Genomic DNA, 26,714 nt, shown 5'->3' with positions numbered 1-26,714 from the left:
GTTAGAGACTAGAGTCATTGCTGCTGTGATAGGAAGAAGTGGGAAAATCCAAGAACGACTTAGACAGTAGCATCACTGTTTGGATGCGGGAGTGAATAAGGAAAGTGGTATTCAGAGTGACTCCTGGGCCTCTGGTCAAGAGCAACTGGATGGATTTAGTGCCATTCTCTGAACTGAAGGACACAGGAGGATGACCAGGTGTGGAGAAAGACCATGAGCTGAGTCTGTTTATTATTTCTTTAGAGATGGGCCTCGCCCTGTCTCCCAGGCTGGAGAGCAGTGGCGCAATCATAGCTCACAGCAGTCTCAAGCTCCTGGGCCCAAACTATCTTACCATGTCAGCCTCCCAAGTAGCTGGGACTACAGGTGTGCACCACTATGCCTGGCTCATTTTTAAAGTTTTTTTTTTTAATATTTTTAAATTTTTTTTTATTTTTAGAGATGGGGTCTTGCTCTATTGCCCAGGCTGGAGTGCAGTCATGGATCATAGTTCACTATGGCCTCAAATCCCTGGGCTCAAGTGATCTTCTCACCTCAGCATCCTGAGTAGCTGCAACTACAGGCATGTATCACCACACCTGTAATTTAAAACAAATTTTTTAGAGATGGGGGTCTTGCTATGTTGCCCAGGCTGGTCTTAAACTCCTGGCCTCCCCTGTTGCTGGGATAGATGGTTCAGCTTAAATAAAAGCTCATGAAATATCCAAGCAGATATTGTGAGCAGGCAGCTGGATAGCTCAGTCTGAAGCTCAGAAGAAACATTTAACATAATATAGGACAAATTGAGGGCATTTGCCAGCATGTAGAGAGGAGTGTACAGAGCCAACATTCAATGTCTGGAGGAGTGGAGGATGCAGAGCTGGTGAAGAGGACTCCGGAAGAGCTATGAGACAGAGAGAAAACCAGAGGGACACAGGACTGTGGAAGCCAAGACAAGATGCTTCACTCGGCTAAACGGAGTTGGTGCAGGAAATCTCAAGGCATGGAAAAGGGAACTCTGGATTTAGCGCCCTTGTTGACCTTGGTGAAGTAATGGGGCCAGGAGTCAGATAGTTATTGAAGAGTGAATAGGAAAAAGAAAAAAAGTGAATACAGTGGGAACAGAGACTCCTCCCAGGGAACTGGCTGTGAAGGTTATGACAGAGGAAGATGGCTGGAGGGTGCATGGGGGTCAAGGCAGAATTTCTTAATTTGGTGAATATTGATGAAAAGGACCCATAAATCCTTTTCAAGGAGATGTTGACGACCCAGAATGAAGAGGCAATAAGGGACATGTTGAGGTTCCTGAGAAAGTAGGTAGAGATGAGATCCAGGGCACAGATAGTGCTTTGGCCTTAGGAGGGAAAATCCTCATCCTTCTTCCCCTGTCACTGGTAGAGCAGGGAAGGAGGACATGTAAGATAAAGTGAAGGCGATTGGAGCTCCAATTTCTCAATAAATTAGGGGATGACTTCATCAGCTGAAAGTGAGAGAGAGAGAGATCAGACGTTTAAGAAGAGAGAAAAAGTGACTTTCTAGATAAATGTATTCAGTTTTGCCAGGCAGAAGTGAGGTGGCCACAACTACTGGCAGCCACGGCCACGTGGCCAGTCGTATGGCTCCTTCCAGCAGTGCTCAGGGTCCATGTGCAGACAAGAGAAAGGAGATGAACAGGGTCATTTAGGGTCAGAAGTTTCCAAGTGGATATGAAGGAAGAACAGAGAGCAAAGGAACTTAGGACATGTTCAAGAGTTCAGTAGAAATGACAGAAACCAGAATTGGAGACTATTATTCTAAGTGAAGTAACTCAGGAATAGAAAACCAAACATGGTATGTTCTCACTGATATGTGGAATGAAGCTATGAGGATGCAAAGGCCTAAGAATGATACAGTGGACTTTGGGGACTTAGGGGGAAGAGTCTGGGGGGGGGGCGAGGGATAAAAGATAACAAATGTGGTGCAGTGTATACCGCTCAGGTGATGACGGGTACACCAGGATCTCACCAATCACCACTAAAGAACTTAGGTAACCAAATACCACCTGTACCTCAGTAACTTATGGAAAAATAACATTTTTAAAAAGAGAGAGAGAAGTAAAGACATACAGGGGCAAAATGTGGATAAAGAGGGAGAAGGGAGAGTCAATGGATTAATGGCTCTATGAGGTCAAGGAACAAGAGGTTCTGTATTAGTCTGTTCTCACATTGCTAATAAACACATACCTGAAACTGGGTAATGTGTAAAGGAAAGAGGTTTAATGGACTCACAGTTCCACATGACTGGGGAGGCCTCACAATCCTGGCGGAAGAGCAAGGGATGTATTACATGGCAGCAGGCGAGAGAGAGAATAAGCACCAAGAGAAAGGGGTTTCCCCTTAGAAAACCATGTGATCTCATGAGACTTATTCACTACCATGAGAACAGCATGGCGGAACTGCCCCCATGATTCAATTATCTCGCACTGGGTCCCTCCCACAACATGTGGGAATTACAGGAGCTACAATTCAAGATGAGATTTTGGAGGGGAAACAGCCAAACCATATCAGGCTCTGAGCCAATGGGGATGGATCCAGGTGACACAGCACCATAGATATGAAATATATTAATACTTTGTTGTTTGCCTAGCAGACCCACCTCCCAATACACGCAGTGTATACACATCAGTACTCAGTAATTATCTTTAAATGTTGAATGAATGAATGACTAGGAACTGACTTCTGACATGTCCCCTAAACCCCTGGGGAAGCCAAAACATACTTCCTGAGCTCTGGTATGTGTCAGACATTGTTCTAGGTGCTAGGAATCTGATGATAAACCACAGATGTGCTATTTGCCTCAGGGGGTTTATTCTTTCAGGAGGGAAGAAGGACACAGACCCCAGATTATAAAGAAGTAATCAATGGAATAAACAGATCAGCAATAATATATTCATATTCCAGATCAGGAAGCTGGGTGCTAGGGAAATTACTGATCACAGACCACTTTGCTGGTTAGTCATAAAGGGATAATTCAAATCTAGCTGTGCCTCAGCCTCTGGCTTCTCTGTTCCATAACATTCTTTGTCTTTATTCTCATTGAAGGAAACATATAGAATAACACATTTATCCTTATTGAGTAAATTGAATGCTTTCTCTGTGTTACACATATGAACCATGAAAGTTATTTATATAATAATGTTTATAACTGCACTATTTATGATAGTAAAAATTCAAAGCCACAAGCTGGGAACCCCATAAGATGACAATGCAATGTTACATTGACGGAATACCATATTGTCATCAACATCGTAAGTAGATCTACATAAAAATCCATATGAAACTACTGCAGGTTAGAACACATTAACTTACTGCAATATTGCTTTAAACACTTATTTTCCCAAATCCCAAATTCATAGTTGAGTGGGTCCTTAGAGACCATCTTGTTTTACAGGCCAAAGAAACTGACGCAGCATCCTTGGTAAAACACCACCATGAATAATCAGTAAGAAGAGATGGATTTCTGCATCCTCCAATCCTAGAGAGATGCCAAATTATATTTGGGTGCCGTGAATGTTCCTTTCTTTATATTGTGTTTTAATCATTTACCAAAATCATTGATGAATAAAGCCAGATACATTAACTCATTAAAGTCTTAAGTAAGCAACTACGACACTCCCAGCACTTTGGGGAAAGCAAATATATATTGCATTTTTCTCTACTTGGGCATTTTACTTCCTAGAGCTCTAAAGTTTGTTAGACCTTTTTCTTCTTCGTTAATTGCTCTCTCTGTTGACCTGCTTTTGTAGGTGAGTGTGAAGAACATTTCACGATTTAGTAGGAAAAGATGAAGTAGTCAGATGGTTACATTCAGATAAATGTGGTCACGCTTCTAGAAAGCCACCAATATTGGTTAAAACTACAAGACTTGGCTGGGTGAGGTGGCTCATGCCTGTCATCTCAGGACTTTGAGAGACCAAGGTGGACGGATCACTTGAGGCCAAGAGGCAGAGACCAGCCTGGCCAACATAGTGAAAGCCCGTGTCTACTAAAATACAAAAATTAGACAGGTGTGGCAGCTAATGCCTGTAGTATCAGCTATCCAGGAGGTTGGGGCACTAGAATTGCTTGAATATGGGAGGCGGAGGTTGCAGTGAGCTGAGATAGTGCCACTGCACCCCAACCTAGGCGACAGAGTAAGACTTTGCCAAAAAAACAAACAAACCAAAAAAATGAAAAACTACAAGACTTTGTTGGATGAACACCTGGGGAGCTTCCAAACTCAACACTGTCACAGCCCTGGAAAGAACTCTTTCTACGGAAAAAAGAAATCACACAACGAATACTTCGCCATCCAAAGGCACCACGTTCTGGGAACGATGTCAAGAGTCCATTTCTTGAATCTCTGGTGTGAAATAAATCGTGGGGTTTTTTTTATCGTTGGTTGATATAGCTATGACTAGATGTTTTTCACATTTTTTCACGTTTCGTAAGTTTTTGGAAGCCCACATCCGTCATTACTTTCTTCTAAAGCTCTTGCTGTGCTTCGGATGAACAGTATTTAATGTTAAAGAGTCAAAATTTGTTTCTTCAGATGCTGAATATCTCTCTTCAGATTAATGCTTACTCTGAGTCTTTAAAATGTTTTCAAATGTATTTTAATATATAATTTAGATATATGTGAAAATACTGTTAGAAAACACTAAAATTTCAAGCATGGAATCCTCTAAGCTTAAGATGCTTTGTGTAAGTCAAAGACTAAATGTTCAGAATAATTTAAATTATGTCAATTCTGTTTTTTTTTATAAAAAGTGTATGAATCCGACTTTGGTGAATCAGGTCGTTTAAAATGGATGTGGTACTGGAGGCGGGGCCCGTCCTGCGGGTGCGCTGGCTTCTTCCCACGGAGTTACATGCAGCCCGTGCACCTGTGAGTAGCCCAGCGGCCAATCTGGCCAACGGGCCATTTTACAGGAACTGAGGTCCAAAGAGGACATGGACACCCCAGCCCGGTCACAGTCACATGGGGCTCAGTGGACAGCCTTGGATTGAACGTGGGCTCCTAACTGCCTCCGGCCACTTCGCACCAACTGGGATGGCCCAGGTCCCCCAGCAAGGGTAGCTCCGGGGCTTCCTGGCTGGGTGCTTCCCATTGGCTGCCAGCTGTGTGACACCACAGGGCCGAGTCTGTGGAGGCCCCACCCACCTCCTGTCAATGGTCCCATCTGCCAGGAAGGATGAGGACTCCCAGGTTTCACCCACTGGAGGCTCAACCTGAGGAACGCTGGCCATGATGGGTGGGTTCACCTTGGGCTGACCACCCACTGGGCCTGCCTGCCCCTCCCTCAAAAGGCCCCTCGAGTTGTACGGGCTGTTGGGAGTTGGCTCAGCCTCGAACGACAGACAGCACACCTGTTGACCTAACCTCACTGGACAGACTCCAGGTGGACACCAACTCCTCAAGAGCCCCATGACTTCAGCTCTACCTGGGGCACCCAGCACCCCCACCCCCCCACAGGGCTAGAGGCCCTGAGATCCTGAAAAAGGGGCAGAAAGTAGGGAAGGTGGAGGCACCCTCCTCTCCTGTTGGACAGTTGAGTTCTGAGGGCAAGCCCTGGGCCCAGACACGCAGAGACCCTGGCTGCCCCGGCTCTTGTTTGTTTAGGCCCAGGTTCTGCCCAGACCAAGGCCCAGGAGAGCTCTCAGGAGGCTGAGAAACCTCCAGGCCAGACAGAAAGTTGGGGCCAGAGCTGGGTTTTAGAGATCCTACAGGATCCCAATGGGACGGCTACCTAGGTGGGGCACGGCCTGCACCCAAGAACAGGAGGGTCCTCCAGAGAATGTGCCACCACCAGGGATATGAGCCGGGCCTGCCCAGAGCCTGGGCACCTTTGGGAGCAGGAAAAGTAAGGTGGAACTTGGAAAGGCTTTCAACGCCAGGCTGACGCTTGAGGGGACGGTGGGCAGGGAGGGAGGGCGAGAAGGCTCCCTCTGGCATTTGGGAGCAGGTGGGTGGAGGGAGAGGTCCCTGGAGGTGGCTGCAGTCCCTTAATGGGGGGCCTTGCTCGGGGCATGTGGGGCTCTCCCTCCATCCAGAGCTGGCCCAAGACCCTTAGAGTGCTGGCAAATCTACTGCTCCTGACCCGGCCTGTGTATTCAAAACAAAAACAGTAAAACCAACATCAGGATGTCCATCAGAAAAAAAAAAAAAAATGTATGTGGCAAATCCCACTTTTGGGTATATATCCATAAGAATTAAAAGCAGAAACTCAAAGAAATATATGCACATCCATATTCATTGTGGCATTCACAATAGCCAGAAGGTGGAAGGAGCCTAAATGCCTATCGCTGGATGATGGATTATAAAAATGTAGTCTAGGCCAGGCACAGTGGCTCACACCTGGAATCCCAGCACTATGGGAGGCCAAAGTGGGCAGACTGCCTGAGGTCAGGAGTTCGAGACCACCCTGGTCAACATGGTAAAACCTCATCTCTACTAAAAATACAAAAATTAGCCAGGCACGGCGGTGCGTGCCTGTAATCCTAGCTACTCTGGAAGCTGAGGCAGAAGAGTCGCTTGAACCTGGGAGGTGGAGATTGCAGTGAGCTGAGATTGCACCACTGCACTCCAGCCTGGGTGAAAGAGCAAGACTCCATCTCAAAACAAAACAAACAAAACAAATGTAGTATAGGCCAGGCATGGTGGCTCACGCCTGTAATCCCAGCACTTAGGGGAGGCCAAGGTCAGGAATTCGAGACCAGCCTGGCCATCATAGTGAAACCCTGTCTCTACTAAAGATACAAAAATTAGCTAAGTGTGGTGGTGTGTGCCTGTAATCCCAGCTAGTTGGGAGGCTGAGGCAGGAGAATCACTTGAACCTGGGAGGCAGAAACTGTAGTGAGCCGAGATCGTCCCACTGCACTCCAGCCTGGGTGACAGAGCAAGACTCCATCTCAAACATAAAATGTGGTATATATATACAATATAATATTACTCAGCCTTAAACAAAAAGGAAACCATATCATATGCTGTGACATCAAAGAACTTTGAGGACATCATGCTGTGGGAAATAAGTCAGCAACAATAACAAAAATATGCTGCATATTCCATTTATATGGGGTACCTAGAGTTGTCAAACTCATAGAAACAGCCAGTAGCAAGGTGATTGCCAGGAAAGAGTGCTAAGAGAGGAGGAGTCCAGTGGGCAGAGTTTTGGCCATGCAAGATGAAAACAGTCTAGAGGTCTATTATACAACAATGTGCCTATAGTTAACAATACTGTACACTTCAAAATTATTTTTTCTTTCTTTTTTTTTCTGAGACAGTCTCACTCCCATTGCCCAGGCTGGATTGCAGTGGTATGATCATGGCTCACTGCAGCGTTGACTTCCTGGGCTCAGGTGATCCCACCCCCTTAGCCTCTCAAGTAGCTGGGACTACAGGAATGCACTCCAAAGCCAGGTTAAATTTTTTTTTTCTCGTAATTTTAGTAGAGATGGTTTCGCCATGTTGCCCAAGCTGGTCTTGAACTCCTGGGCTCAAGCCCGCCCACCTTGGCCTCCCAAAGTGCTGGGATTACAGGTGTGGGCCATCATGCCTGGCCTTCAAAATCATTAAGAGGGTAAATCTATGTTATGTGTTTTTTACCGCACATAAACATATATAGTGGTAAGCCTTTCCATATATCTTCCAAGCAGAATATCCATATGTTCTCTCTTACACACACGCACTTCAAGTGTAGAAAGAGAAACAGGAAGAATGGATTCACTTTCTCCATTTCCACTCCCCATCCAGCCCACTCAGCCTTAAGAAGGACCCTATCCTGTTTTATCCACGATGCTAGAAGGTAGAGTCAGAATAAAAATGTGAAAGATGTCTTAACACAAGAGGATAACAGAGATAAGTAGACAGTTTACTATAACTTATACATGTATTTTATTTATTTTCCAAGTCGTGTGTATAGGGGAGTGTGTGTGTGTGTGTGTGTGTGTGTAAGAAGGACAAATGTATCAGGGAGGCTTGTCAGTCAAGCATTAAGTAGGGAAAGCTAAATGCCAACCACTCAGCTAAGTCTCAGTGAAAAACAAAGATGTTGAAAGTAGTTTTCGGTGTGAAGAGAGCCGGGAAGATGCAACAGCAAGTGCTGTGGGAACACACAGCTAGGGGGGCCTGCCATGGGTTTCCCAGAGAAAGTGATGCCTGAGGTTAGCCTGGTGCTGAGGGGCCCAAGAGTGTTCCTGGCTATGAAAACAGCAAACGTGAAGGCCCCAGGAGCCTGGTGCTTTTGAGAATCTTACAGGAGCCCAGGGCAGCGAGAGCAGAGTGACCCATCCAGATTAGAGGTGACTCCAGAGAGACGGCAGAGGTCAGGGAGGGCCTCACTGCCGTGTGAGGATGTTGGACTTTATCCTCAAGGGCACCCACCGAGTGGTTAGCAGGGGAGCCACACGCTGCACTCTGACTTCTAAGTGTTGGTCCGGCTGCAGTGAGCAGCACTAGCCTGGGTGTGGTCACCGCAGTATCAGAGATGGCAGAGAACAGCAGCTCAGACAGGGGACAGTGACTCCAGCAACACAAATGGACAGATGCCCATTCCTGGAAGAAGGCTCAATTGCTATGAAGAGGGAATTGAGTCATATATTAGGTTGGTGCAAAAGCAATAGCGGTTTGCCATCATTACGTTTCATGGCAAGAATCGCTATTACATTTACACCATACTCATAGAATTTTGAAATGTTAAAATGAAGGCTGAACTGGCTTAACCTGGCGACTGACTGGATGTGGAGAGTGTGGGAGAGAGGGAGGAGGCATGGATGCCTCCCAGTCTTCTGGTTGGGTAACCAAGTGGATAATGATGTCCTTGAGGGAGATGAATTTCTGCAGAAACACAGTTTGTGTGGAAATATGAATCTGTTATGAACATGCAGAGTCTGAGACACCTGCCCTCTGCAGTCTTTTTTTTTTTTTCTTTTGAGATGGAGTATTGCTATGTTGCCAGGCTGGAGTCCAGTGATGCAATCTCGGCTCACTGCAACCTCCGCCTCCCAGGTTCAAGCGATTCTCCTGCCTCAGCCTCCCAAATAGCTGGGACTAGAGGCATGCACCACGCCCAGTTTATTTTTATACTTTTAGTAGAGACGGGGTTTCACAATGTTGGCCAGGATGGTATTGATCTCTTGACATCATGACAATCTGCCCACCTTGGCCTCCCAAAGCGCTGGGATTACAGGCATGAGCCACCGCGCCCAGCCTTCCTGCAGCCTTTCTTTCTCCCACTCTTGTCATCTCAAACAACGTCTGGTATTTCTCCATTGTAAATCGATCCTATTTCTCCATCATATACGGAAATAGGGTCAGAAAGAATCTTAGAAATCATGTCATCCCCCGCCCTCATTCTACACATAAGGAAACAGGCCTGGTGGAGTTTAGGAGACTTCGCCAAGGTGCACAGGACTCTAACCCCATACACACCCCCTGACTCACAGCCCGTGCTCAGGTTCCTCCCAGCACCGCAGAAAGTATGTGTTTCTTTCTTGCTTCTCACACTTGCCGCCGTCACCACCATAACCACTCTTCCTGGTCTAGAAAGCCCAGCCTCCTGAAGGTACTCATTTAAACATGAGAAATCACTGGCCTTCTTACCAGTTGAGGCCTCTGAATGTAACAGTCATAGATTTATGAACGTAAAAATAATCAGAAGCTACCGGGCGCGGCGGCTCACGCATGTAATCCCAGCACTTTGGGAGGCCGAGGCGGGAGGATCACGAGGTCAGGAGATCGAGACCATCCTGGCTAACATGGTGAAACCCCATCTCTACTAAAAATGCAAAAACTTAGCTGGGCGTGGTGGCAGGTGCCTGTAGTCCCAGCTACTCGGGAGGCTGAGGCAGGAGAATGGCATGAACCCGGGAGGCGGAGCTTGCAGTGAACCGAGATCGCACCACTGCACTCCAGCCTGCGTGACAGAGTGAGACTGTCTAAAAAAATATATATATAATAATAAAAATAATAATCAGAAGCAGTTGAAAAGTAGTTGAAGTTGATATCTAGTCAAGTTGCTCACAGGAATCTCCTGTTAGATCATTTCAGTTTTCATTATGATTATTTAAGAAATAACATAAAACATGTCCATTAATTTACACAGTATTTTTTTTAATATTTTTTTTGAGATGGAGTCTCCCTCTGTCACCCAGGCTGGAGTGTGATGGTGCGATCGTGGTTCACTGTAACCTCCACCTCTGGGGTTCAAGCAACTCTCCTGCCCCAGCCTCCTGGGTAGCTGGGATTACAGGCACCTGCTACCACATCTGGCTAATTCATATTTCTTGTAGAGACAGGGTTTCACCATGTTGGCCAGGCTAGTCTCCAACTCCTGGCCTCAAGTGATCTGCCTGCTTTGGCCTCCCAAAGGGCTGGGATTACAGGCATGAGCCACTGCACCTGGCCACACAATATGAATTTTTAAACATCCATCTCTACGCAAAATAGTTTTCTATAAAATTTTGGTTTCCTATAAAATGTCACTCACCATACATTTTCAAATAAAATTGTCATATGGTTTTGTTACATGGTTTCCGATACAATTTCACTCTTTCAACAAATGTTGGTAGGATTTGCAGTTGTTTTTATTAACTGGGTAAAGAAATAAAATCTGTGACTTTCGTTCTTTGAGTTTCTATTCTAATGATCTATTAGGGTAAAACGCAACATGTCAGAAACAATGTATAATAACAGTTAAGAAGGAATTTTGTTAACTATTACAATTACAAATACTCAACCCTACACAGTTAAAAAAAAAAAAATGCTTACCTGATGCGAGAGTCCTTAAAGGTGTCAAGATATGCAGGGTAGCTCCATCCAATTCTACTCCCCTTACATCGAAGCTCTACACTTTGCCCTGCCAGCAGACTCAGGGTAGCGGCGGGTTTCTGGAAGCGACCTTTATCCAGCACCTGCATCATGATAGACTGCATCTTTGGTGTTGAATCGGCTGAGTCCCTGTCCTTTATTTTAGGAATTTTGGGCTTCACCTTCTTGTTGGTAGGTTTGATTCTATTCTCCCCTGGTTCCTTTGGACGCTTGTTCTTGGGAAGGTGTTGGCCAGTAACTGCACAAACCAAGGAGAGAGAAATGCACTATAGTAACGGCATCCTCGGAATATTTGAGGCTGATAACTTTTTCTTCTTCTTCTTCTTCTTTTTTTTTTTTTTGAGACAGATTCTCACTATGTTGCCTAGGCCGGAGTACAGTGGCATGATCTCAGCTCACTGCAACCTCCGCCTCCCAGTGATTCTCTTGCCTCAGCGTCCTAAGTAGCTGAGATTACAGGTGCCCGCCGCCGCACCCAACTCATTTTTGTATTTTTAGTAGAGACATGGAGACAGGGTCTCACCATGTTGGCCAGGCTGGTCTCAAACTCCTGACCTCAGGTGATCCGCCTGCCTTGGCCTCCCAAAGTGCTGGAATTACAGGAGTGAGCCACCATGCCCAGCCCTGTTAACTTTTAGATAACTCTAGAGAAGATAACTTTTTAATCCTCCCCTCCTCATATCTCAATATTGTTTTCAGTAAAAGTCATGTAATAATCATTTTTTGATTCTATAGTTTTAAAACAATCATTAAAAAGGAAAATATTTCAGCTCCAAAGATACTCAAATTCAGCAAAATAGTTCATGTATGAGCTAAAATTTGCCCTTAGAAAACAAAAATATTATTGCCTATAGTTCACACTGTTGCACAGTCTCTAAGTGGTCACACAAAACAGCCGAACTGAAGTCATTCAAGGCTGTTTCTTTACTTTGCAGTCTCTATGTTGTCACTGTTCATTTTGATTCTACTGTTTAAACACAGAAATATGTAGTTCCACAGAGACTGGGGGCATAAACTGTGCTGAAATTGCATGCAAAATATTTTGTGTTTATTGTTAGAAACAGAATCTCACTCTATCACCCAGGCTGGAATGCAATGGCATGATCCTAGCTCACTGCAGCCTTGAACTCCTGGGCTCAAGTGATCCTCCTGCCTCAGCCTCCTGACTAGCTAGGTCCACAGGTATGTGAGACCACGCTGAACAATTTTTTTTTTTAGAGTTGGGGTCTTGCTATATTGCCCAGGCTTGTATCTAACTCCTAGCCTCAAGCAACACTCCCACCTAGGCCTCCCAAAGTGCTACAATTATAGGTGTGAGCCACTCTGCCCTGCCAAGATTTTGAACCATGATGAACTTTCTCTCAAAACAAATGGTAAAGTGGAGATTACATTTGTCAGGGGCTGGTGATGTCTAGTTGGAATAAAATGTTTATTATTAAAGAGTAAATATTAAATGTATACTAATCTGAAACTTACATATAAATGATCAAAACTCAACTGTAACTGTAGCAATGATTTAGAATTTCACCAACAAAATATCTTTGGGGAAGGAGTATTTTATCACCAACATTGTTGAGAGTTGCTGGCAAATAGTGATAATAAAAAGCTAACTGACTTTAAGTTGCTTTTATGGTTGTTTTTGTCTTCTCTATAAATAAGGCACCCTTACTGACTACACCCAGGGAAGAGTCCCCCCTCCCTGTTCTGCCTGTGGTGGGCCACCAGACTCCTAAAATCTCAGCTAAGCCCCTTGCAGCCACACAGTTGTGTCCACGCAACAAGAAAGAAAAGCGGACTGTAGGCCAGGTGTGGGGAGACAGAGGTTGCAGTGAAAACAATGTTGACATATGAGGAGGGGAGGATTAAAAATTTATCTTCTCTAGAGTTATCTAAACGTTTTCAGGACTGGGCATGGTGGATCACTCCTGTAATCCCAGCACTTTGGGAGCCAAGGCAGGTGGATCACTTGAGGTCAGGAGTTTGAGACAAGCCTGGGCAACACGGCAAAACCCTGTCTCTACTAAAAATACAAAATTAGCCAGGCATGGTGGTGCATGCCTGTAGTCACAGCTGCTAGGGAGGCTGAGGCACGAGAATTGCTTGAACCTGGGAGGCGGAGGTTGCAGTGAACCGAGATCATGCCACCACACTCCAGCCTGGGTGACAGTGAGACCCTGTCTCAAAAAAAAAAAAAAGAAAGAAAAAGGTACTGTAGAGTTTCAGTTTGACCATCTGTCCGCACAAGCTCAAAGGCCACCTCAATAGATACCCACAGAATTATAAAATTTTCAAACTTACGACATCCTTAGAGATCATTTAGGTCAAGTCCTCATGTTGTAGATTTAAAAACTAAAGGAGGCCCTCCCTGAAAAGCTGAATAAACTGTACAGAGTCACTCAGCTGGTTAGTGGCAGAATGTGGAGCAGAAGTCAGGCCTCCTATTCCCATTCCAGAGAGCTCATTTCACTATGTGGAGATAACCATTCTGTACATATTTTGAACAACCACACAGCCCTTGGCCAATTGAGAGAACGACAGGGCATTTATAGAACATGTGGTAGATTAGGAGAAAAGTATAATAAAAAACACAATTGATTTGGACTCAACTGTGTAATGATGAATTTGGTTTCCTTTGTGTGTTGCCCTTTGAAACGGGAGCCATGGGGCCTACCCTCTTAGTTCAGTGTGGCCCTGAGTCTAGAACCAATCCTGCCCTTGGGATCTCTTGGCTCAGTGTCAAGATCCAAGCCTCACTCTTTGGGCTTCTATGCCTCAACCCCTGAGCCCTGCTCTATTTTCTGTGACTTCATGTCCAGCTGTGACCTGTTTCTTCTCTTAGGCCCGAGTCTCTTATTTCCCTTCCTTCCCCTACTAAGGTTCCTCTTGGTTACAGGCCTTACGGAGCATCCTCTATCCTTCCAGGGAGTAGAGCTGTGACCTTGAACCCTAGTCTCCAAGGCGGAACCCCCAACACCTGCTGCTGAATCTGCTGTTTGCCCATTATTCTGCTCACCCTGGACATGTGGTTTATCACTCCTGGTTTTAATGATAGGTGGGAGTAGACAATGGCTCCCATGCACACGCTCCCAGCCTCCTAGAAGGAAAAGCACTGCAATGGCTGGGAATGTGTCAGACCAACAAAAGTACATTGATCCAGCAACATCAGTTGTGAAGCATAAGCCTCAGCTCTGCAATAAGGTAGAAATTACAGTTTTCTTCTTAAGATAGACAGTAATAGGCCAGGCATGGTTGCTCACACATGTAATCCCACCACTTTGGGAGGCCAAGTTGCAAGTTGGGAGGTTTGCTTGAGGCCAGGAGTTCAAGACCAGCCCGGGCAACATGGTACATGGCTACAAAATTAAGGAAAAAAAAAAAAAGCTGAATGTGGTAACACATGCCTGGAGGCTGAGGCAGGAGGATCACTTGAGCCCATGAGTCTAAGTTTATGGTGAGCTATGATTGCACCACTGCACTCCAGTCTGGTTGACAGAGCAAGACTCTGTCTCAAAAAAAAAAAAAAAAAAAAAAAGAAAAGAAAAGAAAAGAAAGCCTACCATTACAATGTCCAAGTAATCTGTGCCCTGTAAATATTTTAATGCCTGTGAGATTAAGAAAACTCTGGATTAATGTCTAATTTGGTGTTCTGTGTATCATGGAACAGGAATTCAAGCTATCAGAAATGACAATAACCATATGTAAATCCTATGGAATTTAGACAAACAGAGCTACTTGTCTGACTTCTAAGCTGTAATACCTTGTTATCTATGTTACTCAGGAACATCAGATTACCTGATTATGGAGATTATGTATCCAAATATTTGCTATCTATGCAAAATAATTTGACCTTCTGACCAAACAGCCCCACCAGCTGATCTAACTATATAGTTGGTGCAGCTGCCTGACCACAAAATTGGCCTGTGGTTTGAGGGTAATGATGCTAACTTAAAGGACCAGCCTAGTGGCCCCACAGATACCCAGACATTCCTGGAAATGAGTGACTCCCAAATCCCATGTCTAACTTTTTAAAAGATATGACTCTTCAGCCTAACTATGTCAACTGGTTATTTTTGAAAGACCTAAAAAATATAAGAATTCATCCCATAGATAAATAAAAGTTAAAGTCCATTACCATTGCATTTTTGAGACTATTACATTGTATATTTTATAGAGCAACAGGTGGCAAAATTCAAGAACGATTAAATAGCATTACTAACTTCAGGTCCAGGCCTGCCACTTACTCGTTGTGTGACCTTGGGAAGCTACTTACCCTCTTCTGTTTCCGTTTCCTCATCTGTAAATTGAGAATGATATGGTAACAACTACCTCATAATAACTATAATAGTTACTGTGGGAGTTAAATGAGTTAATATGTCGAAAATGGTGAAATTAGCATCTGGCCCATAGTGAGTGATTGCTGGCTAAGTGCTACTTGTTTTTCTGTGTCACATGAGATCTCTATGAAAAACTTGTGGTGGAGGCTAAGCAGATATTATTCTTTTTAATGTATAGATGCCAAGTAGTTCACTCCAGGTCATCAAGAAGGTAATGAAAAACCAGACCCTCTGACTCCAAGTCTAGAGCTTTCTCTGGCTCATGCCATTGCCTGTCCATCCACATAGAGATTAGCATGTTGTTGCTTTTACACTTTGTTTGCACAAGTCTCATGCACCATGAGATTCTTTGTTTGATGTGACATGGAGTTCCAAGCCACACAGAACCTGACGCTGGGGATAAGAGCCTCGTCTTCCTGGAAGAGCTGGAGATACTTTTCCAAGGCACACGTTGGATCCCCCCAGTGAGGAGATGCTGATCAAAACCCCATCTCCAGCCTGGTGCGGTGGCTCATGCCTATCATCCCAGCACTTTGGGAGGCCAAGTAGGGTGGATCACTTGAGGCCAGGAGTTCAAGACCAGGCTAGCCAACATGGTGAAACCCCATCTCTTCCAAAAAATACAAAAAAATTAGCCAGGCATGGTGGTACATGCCTTGTAGTCTCAGCAACTCGGGAGGCTGAGGCATGAGAATTGCTTGATCCTGGGAGATGGAGGTTGCAGTGAGCTGAGATCGCGCCACTGCCACCGCACTGCAGCCTGGGCAAGAGAGTGAGACTCTGTCTCAAAAAAACAAGAAAACAGACAAAACCCCAAAAACCCTTATATCCAAAATAAATAAACAGATGTTACAAAGCGAGAAGGAAGCAGGACAAAGGACCAAGGTTATTCAGCATCAACTGAGACCCACAATCAAATCTTACTCATCAACAGTAACCTATTAGCCTCTCTAATAGAACTGTGCTGGAAGAGAAAATAAATTAATTAGAAGAATCGTTGACTGCAGCTTGGATGAGAGTTCTTGTTAAGCATAGTCATTAACATCAAAGCATAAAGTTGTTTGGTTTTCTTCTCCCTGATGGGCAGTAAAGGGGAAATGCCATCCTTAAAAGTAGCACCCCAGTAACCACGCCATACATTTTTCTGAGCCGCTCAGTTGCTTCCCAATTAGTTACACAAACCGAGAGACGCCACCCTCATTTTTCCACTTTTCATGAAACACCCTGCAGGAACACACATACTTTTCCAGCAACAAAGCTGAGAAGGTGGGAAAGCGACCCTATGGAGAGGAAAATGTAGCAAGATGTAGTGAGCCCTTCCTTTCTCTATTCCTTTCGAGAACCCCACTCCAAAACACCCTCCTACTGTCAGAGATTCGAACCAGAGAGACTCCAATCTTGAATAGGGGCTGGGTAAAATAAGGCTGAGAACCACTGGGTGGCATTCCCAGGAGATTAAGTCATTTGTCACAGGATGAGACAGGGGGTTGGCTCAAGATACAGGTCACAGACACCTTGCTGATAAAACAGGTTGCGGTAAAGAAGCTGGCCAAATCCCACCAAAACCAAGATGGCAACGAACATGACCTATAGTCATCCTCACTGATCGTTATATGCTAATTATAATGCATTAGCATGCTAGAAGATACGCCCACCAGTGCGATGACAATTTACAAAAGCCATGGCAACATTACGAAGTTACCCTATATGGTCTAAAAAAGAGAGGAACCCTCAGTTCCAGGAATTTCCCATCCCTTTCCTGAAAACTCATGAATAATCCACCCCTTGTTTGGCATATAATCCAGAAGTAACAGTAAGTATAAGCAGCTGAGCAGACCATGCCGCTGCTCTGCCTAGGGAGAAGCCATTCTTTCATTCCTTTACTTTCTTAATAAATTGGCTTTCACTTTATGGACTCACTCCGAATTCTTTCTTGCACGAGATCTAAGAACTCTTTTTTTTTTTTTTTTTTTTTTTGAGACGGAGTCTCGCTCTGTCGCCCAGGCTGGAGTGCAGTGGCCGGATCTCAGCTCACTGCAAGCTCCGCCTCCCGGGTTTACGCCATTCTCCTGCCTCAGCCTCCCGAGTAGCTGGGACTACAGGCGTCCGCCACCTCGCCCGGCTAGTTTTTTGTATTTTTTAGTAGAGACGGGGTTTCACTGTGGTCTCGATCTCCTGACCTCGTGATCCGCCCGTCTCGGCCTCCCAAAGTGCTGGGATTACAGGCTTGAGCCACCGCGCCCGGCCGATCTAAGAACTCTTTCTTGTGGTCTGCATCAGGATCCCTTTCCAGTAACACTACCACTGTTTAAAGTATCATTTAAAAAACAAATAGCAGTTTCTGAGAATGAGATCCTTCGATGCCAGGATAAAGACCTCAATTTGAAGTATTTTCCAGAACACCTGTTAGAACACAGCTGATGACTCTCTTCTTGAACAACTCGATTCACATGGCTCGCGGGACCCTCTGCTGCCTTGATTTTCCTCCTGTGTCATTGACAACTCTCCAGTCTCCGGCAGCTCTTCCTCATTTTCCTTACCTGCCTGGTCACTCCTCTCTAACTACCTTTCACTCTCTAAGTGACCTCACACAGTTCCATGACCCTTGCAGCATTTATATGCTGAAAGCTGCCCTAGCTCCTGTCCTGAGCCCGCCTCTACACTCCGGATCTCAATATCCTGTTGCTTATTCAGCACAGCCACTTGAAAGACTAGTAGGCATGTCTAAGTTAGCATGTCCAAAATTTAGCATCTCAAAGTTAGCATGTCTGACCTCTGAATGCTTCCCTCATGCTCCCTTTATCAGCAAATGACAATTGCTCAGGACAAAAACTTCCAAGTCTCACTTTTTAAAAATTTTCCTCTCCAATCCAGCAACAAATTATTTTGACTTCATCTTGAAATATACCCTGAACCCAGCCTCTTTTCCTTCCATCCACTGACACCACCCTGGGCCAAGCCATGTACCATCCAGACATTTATACTATCTCCTAAGCAGCCCCTCGTCTCCACTGTATCACTCCTTCAGCCATCTGTGTTGCTAGAAAGGGACAGCTGAGGCTGAATCATTTATGCAGGAAAGAGGTTTAGGGAGCTCACAGTTCTGCTGGCCAGAAGATTCAAGACAGGGCATCTGGCGAGGGCCTCAAGCTGCTTCCACTGGTGGCAGAGGTGAAGGAGAATGGGTGTATGTAGAGATCACATGGAGAGAGATGAAGCAAGAGAGAGAGGGGGAGGTGCCAGGCTCCTTTTAGCCAGCTGTTACGTGAATTAATGGAGCAAGAACTCATGCTATTAGTTCTATTACCTCAGGGAGGGCAACAAGCCATTCATCAGGGATCTGCCCCCATGACTCAAACACCTCCCATTAGGCCCCACCCCTAACGCTGGGGATCAAATTTCAACATGAGGTTTGAGAAGGTCAAATAGCCAAACCATAGCATTGCACCTCTGGCCCCCCAAAACCCATGTCTTTCAAAGACTGCAAACTACAAGCATCCCTTCCCAAGAGTCCTCCAAATCTTAACTTGTTTCAGCATCAACTCAAAAGTCCAAAGTTTCATCTGAGACTTGAGGCAAGTTCCTTACAGCTATGAGCCTGGAAAATCAAAAACAAGCCTTGGCCATCCCCACCCCTATAACTTTGCTGTGTGAAGCCCACATGGCTGATCAGTTAGGTTGGAGTTGAATGTCTGTGTCTTTTTCAAGCTGAGGGTGCATACTGCTAGTGGCTCTCTAATTCTGGGATCCCCACATCAGCCCCGTTACCATGGCTCCCCTAGGCAGTGCCCCGTGGGGGTCTCTCTATGGTAGTTCTTGCCCCTGTAGCAGGCTTCTGCCCGCACACTCAGACTTTCTGATACATCCTCTGAAATCTAGGTGGAAGCTAAGCCTCCATCACTCTTGCATTCTGGGCACATGCAGACTTGACATGTGGAAGCCTCCAAGGCTTATGGCTTGTGCCCTCTGGAGCAGCATCTGGAGCCACGCCTGGGGCCTTTTAAGTCAAGTGTAGAGCTGGTGCACCTGGGATAGGGGCAGTAGCATCCCGAGGCAGGGCAGGAGGGCAGCAGGGGCTGCCCCCCAAAACCACTCTATTCTCCCGAGTCTCTGGGCCTGTGATGCGAGGGGCTCCTCAAAGATTTGCAAAATGGCTTCAAGGCCTTTCTCTTATTTTCTTGACTACTAGCACATGATTCTCTTTTACTCGTGCTAATTACTTTACCAAACAGTCTCTCAGCTGTACCCCTGGATTCTTCTCCCAAAAATGCTCTTTCATTCTCTGCCATATGGCCAGCCTTCAGATTTTCCAAACTTTTACTCTGTGCTTCCCTTTTCATAATAAATTCTACCTTTAGGTCATTTCTTTGCTGCTGTAATTGATCTTGAGCCTAAGCTTTTATTTTTTTTTTTTTTTTTTTTTTTTTGGAGACGGAGTCTAACTGTCACCAGGCTGGAGTGCAATGGCACAATCTCATTCACTGCAAGCTCTGCCTCCCGAGTTCAATCAATTCCCCTGCCTCAGCCTCCCAAGTAGCTGGGACTAAAGGTGCACACCACCACACCTGGCTAATTTTTTGTATTTTAGTAGAGACGGGGTTTCACCATGTTGGCCAGGCTGGTCTGGATCTCCTGACCTCGTGATCCGCCTGCCTCAGCCTCCCAAAGTGCTGGGATTACAGGTGTGAGTCACCGCGCCCGGCTGATACTAAGCTTTTAAAACCAGCCATACCCCCCACTACTAGAGCACTTTGCTGCTTAGATATTTCTTCTTTTGGACACCCCAGGACATCACTCTTAAGTCTGGCCTTCCGCAAATTCCTAGGGCATGAACACAATGCAGCCAAGTTCTTTGCTAAGGCCTAACATGGGTGACTTTTCTCCAGTTCCCAATAAGTTATCTGTTTCCATTTGAGACCTTGTCAGCATGAACTTTACTGTCTATATTTCTATGGACAGTTTAGTCACGACCGTATAACCAATCTCTAAGAAATTCCAAACTTTCCCTCCTCTTCCTATTTTCTTCTGAGCCTTTCAAACTCCTCCAATTCTCTGCCCAGTACCAAGTTCCAAAACTGCTTCCACACTTTCAGGTATCTTTAGAGCAATATCCCACTCCTTGGTACCAATTTTCTGCATTAGTTCATTTTGCATCGTTACAGAGGAATACCTAGGGCGGGGTTGTTTATAAAGAAAAGAGGTTTATTTGGCTCATCGTTGTACAGGCTGTACAAGAAGCATGGAACCAACGTCTGCTTCAGATGAAGGCCTCAGGCTGCTTCCACTCAGGGCAGAGGGCAAGGATAACTAGCAGTGCAGAGATAACCGGGTGAGGTGGGAGGAGGAGGCAACAGAATCTCTTTAACAAGCAGTTCTTGCCAGTAATAATAGAGAATGCACACATCCCCAAGGGAATGCATTAATCTATTCATGAAGGAACTACCCCCAAGGCCCAAACACCTCCTACGAGGCCCTACCTCCCACCACCATCACATGGGGAATCAAAATTCAACATAAGATGTGGTGGGGACAAGCCATATACAAACCATAGCACCTGCCTTTGAAAACATAAATCAAATTACAGGTACTTCTCCATTCAGAAGCCTCCAGTGATTTTCATCTCATCTAGAAGCAAGCCCTAAATCTTCCCACGCCCTACAAGGCTTGGCCATCTCCTGTCCCACATATCACAGCCACACTGGCAACCGGTACAAGCCCATCTTGAAGCTGTTGCACTTGTGGCACCCCTGGAGCGCACAGCTTTGCTTTCAGCCACCTCCGGGGTTTGCTTCCTTGCTTCAGGCAGGCTTATGGCTCTCCATCCAAACAGCATCCTCACACCCCACCTCAGTCCTCTCCATGTCTCACCCTGTCTTACTGGTTAAATTGTGTCCCCTAAAAAGATATGCTAAAGTCCTAACTCCCACGTATCTGTGAATGTAACCTCATTCGGGAACGGAGTCTTTGCAAATGCAATCACGTTAGCATGAGGTCATTAGGGTAGGTTCTCCTCCAATAGAACTGATGTTCTTAGGAGACAGACACACACACACACACACACACACACACACACGAAAATGCCACGTACAGACAGACACAGGGAGAAGATGGTCACATGGCAACAGAGGCAGAGATTGGAGTGGTGCAGCTGCAAGCCAAAAAATGCCAAGGGATTGCTGACCACAACCAGAAGCTAGTGGAGGCACAGAAGGATTCTACCCCCATCTTAGAAGCTGTGTGGCCCTGCTGACACTGACTTTGGACTTCAAGCCTCTGGACCATGAGCAAACAAACTTCTGTGGTTTTAAACCTCCTATTCTATGGTACTTTGTTATGGCAGCCCTAGGAACCTAACAGACCCTGATTAATGATTCTCGATGCCACTTACCACTTCCTGAAATTGTATCTTTACTTCTTTATTTTCCTCTGCATTCGATTATGAGCACCACAAAGAAAGCGTTTTAGAACCTTGTCTAGGTTTGAAAACCATCAATCTTCTGACCACCGCATCTCTCTCATGCCCTCAAACTTTTCTCTTTCTGAGTTTTAAGGATCAGAAATTGTTTTTTGTATGTCAAACATGCCAGCCAAGATCCTGAATGCTTCAAAGCATTCATTATTTGCATCAAAAACAATAAGGAATTTTAGAATTCTTTTTTCATTAAAATATTTCTGTACTCATTTTTACTCTGTTTTTTTTTTCTCAAGAATAAATGAAGACATGAAAGTGTCACAGGCTCCTGGTTAGAGAATCATCCTCATTGTGTCTCTGTCCTTACCTTCTTGAGATCTGGCTATATTGCCCTCAGACCATAATGAATGTCTTTAGTCCTCCCAGAAAGAAACCCCTTTCACCAGATACGAAATAAACCCAGGTTACTGAAGATCAGATTAGCATGGATCAAGGTTCTCATGTTGTTCAACAAAACAGCAGTGACAAATCAATATTAACACTTCAGTGTTTGCTCCTGACATTCAATAAAAATATGTAGGTAATCAAAAGTCAGGAAATGCTTGTGATTTTATACTTTTTAATGTGAAAATAGAAGCACCCTGTTAATAAACTCTGTGGCATGTATTCTATATAAATGCTGAAAATCGGGTGCTATGATCGACGTCTCAAAGTGGAATCTTGGATTATTACCTGTTTTCATCCCTCATTTTTATGCCACAGAATATTATGGGCCCTTTCAGCTACCCCTCTTCATGAGGAGAAAGAACATTACTTCCAAAAAAGTAAAGAATTTTGTAATTGGGAACGCAAACTTCACTGGGTCAGGCCAGATGTTCACCCCCATACACACTTGTAGGGAAGTCTTTTTCTCTTAGAAGGCTGTCTTTGGCTAGGTGTGGTGGCTGACACCTGTAATCCCAGCACTTTGGGAGGCCAAGGTGGGTGGATCACTTGAGGTCAGGAGTTTGAGACTAGCCTGGCCAACATGGCGAAACACTGTCTCCACTAAACATATAAAAATTAGCTGGGCATGGTGGCGCATGTCTGTAGTCCCAGCTACTCAGGAGGCTGAGGCATGAGAATTGCATGATCTGGGAAGTGGAAGTTACAGTGAGCTGAGATTGTGCCACAGCACTCCGGCCTGGGTGACAAAGCGAGACTCCATCTCAAATAGTAATAATAATAATAATAATAACAACAACAATAACTGTCTTTTAGATGTGATCAGAAAAACTAAAAGGCAGTGACACAGTTGAGTCGTGGGCCTTGTGTCTGGAGTTTGTGCTTTGGGATGGCCCTGAAGGCAGGATATTCCCAACCTGCCAATCAGAAACCAGCACTGGAAGGGCCTCCTGTGTAATCCACTCTCCTTAGTAGCTCCTGGCCACAACTCACAACACAACTAAAAACCAAAAACCATTCTTACTAGGTTTAGCCAAATGCTTACATAACTTAATGAGGCACTATGTGTTCACTATTTCATCCATAAATGGTCCATACATTATAGATATGTGTACTTTCGTTTCATTTTTATTTTTATTTTTTTGCGATGGAGTCTCACGCTGTCGCCTGGCTGGAGTGCAGTGGTGCGATCTCAGCTCACTGCAACCTCTGCCTCCCGGGTTCAAGCAGTTCTCTGCCTCAACCTCCCAAGCAGCTGGGACTACACGCACCCACCACTATGCCCGGCTAATTTTTGTCTTTTTAGTAGAGACGAGGTTTCACCATCTTGGCCAGCCTAGTCTTGAACTCCTGACCTCGTGATCCACCTGCCTTGGCCTCCCAAAGTGCTGGGATTACAGGCATGAGCCACTGTGCCAGGCCAGATGTGTGTACTTTTATAAACAAAATCTCAGTGCTATTATCACCTGAAATTTATCAACGATTTCTTATAGTCTGTATTCCGCTTTCTCCAATTGTCTCATAAATGCTTATTGTTTATATGGATTACACTTAAAGAAATGGTAATTTATTTAGGCAGATGTTTGTAATAAACTCACATGGGCTGGGCGAGATCCAGGAGGCAGAATGGAAGCCACTTCCTGAGCCTCTAAGACCGGCAAGTTGGGTATAAACAAAGGAACAGCTGATTTGAAAATATTTTGCCTGGACATCTCCTGTCCTATTCAAAAAATGATACTACAAATTACATTTCTGCTTTTTCAGCAGTGGCATACAAGGGCCTGCCAGGAGCATTTTAATATTGCATTTTACAAACTGAACTCATGCCAACTTCTCTCTGGGCAGAATTAAGTGTTACTCTCCCAACAGAAGCTCTGCCTACGTTTTATTAAGCCAGGCTCCAGGCTGAAGGATCCCCATTCTCAACTTCAAGTCCCGCAACTATCTTGGATTTTGGAAACTACAATGCGGTATTTTTTTTGGCAAATGTTGTAGTTTCCTAGGAAAGAAAGAAACTCGTCAGGATGAAGGAGTGGATAAAAATGTGACCCAGGTTGAGCTGGCTCCAGCATGAAGTTGCATAACAGCAAAAGCTACTTTTCCACTAAATCTAAGCAAAAATTGTGCTGTAGCCCAGGAATTTCAAGAAAGGCTTGAGGATACCAGGATGTACCCAGATGAAACATGTGCTGTACAAATAACACCCATGGAGTGAATAGAACAAACAAAACACTTAAATGCTAACAATAATGTATAATATACACCACAGTAATACACACCCAGACACACAGAAAAACGGCACCTGACCCTGTGGTCACGAGTGTGCACGATGGTGCACATGGTGGACCCAGGGCAGGTACAGATTCAAAAATGCGCAGCGGTCATGGTCGCATACGCTGTACCAAAAAAAAAAAAAAAAAAAAGCATTTTCTTCCCCCCTTTCCCATCCAATTAGATAAATATAACAAGCCATGGGGTTTTCATTCGTTTTGAAGTTTCATACACTGACATTTTTGTTCGAAGATCTAGGCAGATCTTGCAGGATTCACTCCCAAAGTGGTAGACGGAACTCACCCAGGACTGCGAGGGGAGGGGGAGGTCACCTGGAACTCTACAACGGAATCAGCGACTGCCGTGCTTAGGTGGCACCCGCTCTCAGCAGCAGAGGTCTCGGCCACGCCGCTGGGAAGTGGAAGCCATCCGAGGCTCCCGCGCCACCTCCCGGACCGACACGTTGACAGTGGGGGCTGGACCAGGCGCTGGCTAGGGATGCTTGATTCGCCCGGAGGTGGGGGGCTTGGAGAGGTCCTGGTGGGCTCCTAAGGGTCGGGGTAGCTGCCACCTCCCCTAGAGGGCTCTCCGGGAAGGGAAAGAGTGGGAGGAAAGGCGACCCCACTAGAAGAGGGCAGGTGCACCGGGCAGGCAGTGGCGCGGGGACTGAGCCACCGAAGGCCGAACGTTAGAGCAAGAGCTGGCAGCAGGGCGGCGGGGGCTTCGGGTCCCGGCTAAAGTCAGGGCACAAGCTAGGTGGCTCAGCGCCCAGAGTCACTTACCATCCTCCAGCGCTTCGTGCACCAGCAGTAGACCGAGCAGCAGCCAGACCTTCATCTCGCGGACCTCGGAGCGTAGGAGCGCGGCGGCTGCGCGGGACCGGGGCGCGGGGGAGGCGGCGGGCGAGGGGCGGGCTCCTGGGACGCTGCAGCGGGAGGATTCGGTTTCTTGAGGAGGCACACAGTTTGGGGGGAAAAGTTGGGAAATTTTTAAAAAAACATTCCCAGACTTCTCCTGCCCCCTGGCGGAGCCACGGTGCTCAGCGCTTCTTCCCAGCGCGAAGAGGAAAGGCTAAGGGCGAAATGTGAATTACAACAGCCACTCCTTGAATTTCTCCAACGCTGGGCGTTTTCACCGAGGTTATCAAGTTCAAGAAGGACCAGCGGGTGCTGACGGGATCACGTTTAACCACGACTTTCCAAATGTCACCAGCCCTCGCCCCCACCTCGTCAGGCACAGCCTGAGCCCTCTGTAAACAGTGCTTCCTAAATATTTCTGTTCATTCCGTTTCTCTCTCCCACATGCATTCCACTCACAGGCCCGTTGCCCTGGGTTCTTGCTGCTCCTCTGTGGCCCGAGTTGGGCTCTGCATCCAGCCCCGTAACTGCTAGTGGGGGTGGGAGGACGGAATCATTACAGGAATAACGTGGAAAATGAGACTGCGCAGAGAACTTGGGCTGTGGTGGGGAGGCAGGAGAATAGGGAATTAGAGTAAGCACGGCTAGGATATAAGCAGGAGAACAGCAGGTGCAGCCAGTTCGCAGAAGCAAAAGATCGGCAGGTGCAGATAGTTCTAGGCACGATTAGGCGGCACACAGGCCACATCCTTGCTCCTCTGATATCAAGGCAAAAGTTTCCACTTTAGCCTCTGATTGGTGGCAGGCCAATCCTTCGTAGGGTGTAACCAGTTGGAGGCCTCTAAAGGGAACCCAGGGGTGTTGCCAAGTTCTTTTCGCTTTATAAAATCCCTGGGGACCATCGGCTTCCTGCAGCGCACTCTGAATTGTCTTCTATAAATCTACGCTTTCCTTCCTCCCTTCTGTTGCTTTGTTTTTCCTTGCTTCTTTCTTATGTTACTCTGCATTTTGTTCAATTCTTTGTTCAACAGGCCAAGAACCTGGACAACTCTGTCAGGTAACAGTGGGGCAGAGGATTCAGGCTTTCACGAGCCCCTCTGCGGAAAGCCATCCTGCGTTTCTGAGCTTGCAGTCTCACATGATCAAAGCAGTTTGCTAGCGGGGGAGATGCCGGTGTGTGCTCCCCCTGGTGAGAAGCAGCCCATCTCATCCTGATCTTCAGTACCAGACACCGCTATTAAAGAGAGATCAATTCTGAGTATCAGGAAAGGGATTTGTCCCTCAACACCCAAGGAAAGAAGTGCTGCCATTTACAATAAACTAATGCTTCTCAGTCACTTCTGCAGGAGGAACCAAGAATTCTACATTCTGTTGCCACCTCTAGCCCGAGCTTTGCCACTCGCTTTGTGATGCAGAGAACAATTGCCTGGTAATAAAGACCAAAGTTCAGATCTTGACACTGGCGCAAACTCTGAAAGCCTCTCACAATTCACTTAACCTTCTGGGTTTTAGCATCTCTTGTTTATTAAGAGAAGGAACTAGACGATTATTTCAACAGGAGTTTGCTATGTG

At 45.7% G+C, this 26,714-nt stretch overlaps 1 protein-coding gene across 1 annotated transcript in view; it reads right to left on the bottom strand.

Annotated features, from left to right (window-relative positions):
• PDGFRL (platelet derived growth factor receptor like) overlaps nucleotides 1-25,152 on the bottom strand; it is a 66,277-nt gene extending 41,125 nt beyond the window's left edge. The window contains exons 1-2 of the mRNA XM_001096474.5: nucleotides 25,068-25,152; nucleotides 10,765-11,062 (exon numbers count right to left, since the gene is read on the bottom strand). Of these exons, the coding sequence (XP_001096474.3) occupies nucleotides 10,765-11,062; nucleotides 25,068-25,122 (353 nt within the window). The 5' untranslated portion in view covers nucleotides 25,123-25,152. The remainder of the gene's footprint in view (nucleotides 1-10,764; nucleotides 11,063-25,067) is intronic.
• Between the last annotated feature and the right edge of the window lie 1,562 nt (nucleotides 25,153-26,714).

Source organism: Macaca mulatta, chromosome 8 (assembly GCF_049350105.2).
Source record: "Macaca mulatta isolate MMU2019108-1 chromosome 8, T2T-MMU8v2.0, whole genome shotgun sequence".
NCBI lineage: Eukaryota > Metazoa > Chordata > Mammalia > Primates > Cercopithecidae > Macaca > Macaca mulatta.
The sequence above is the reverse complement of the archived record's forward strand: the minus strand, read 5'-3'. Positions and strand labels throughout refer to the sequence as shown.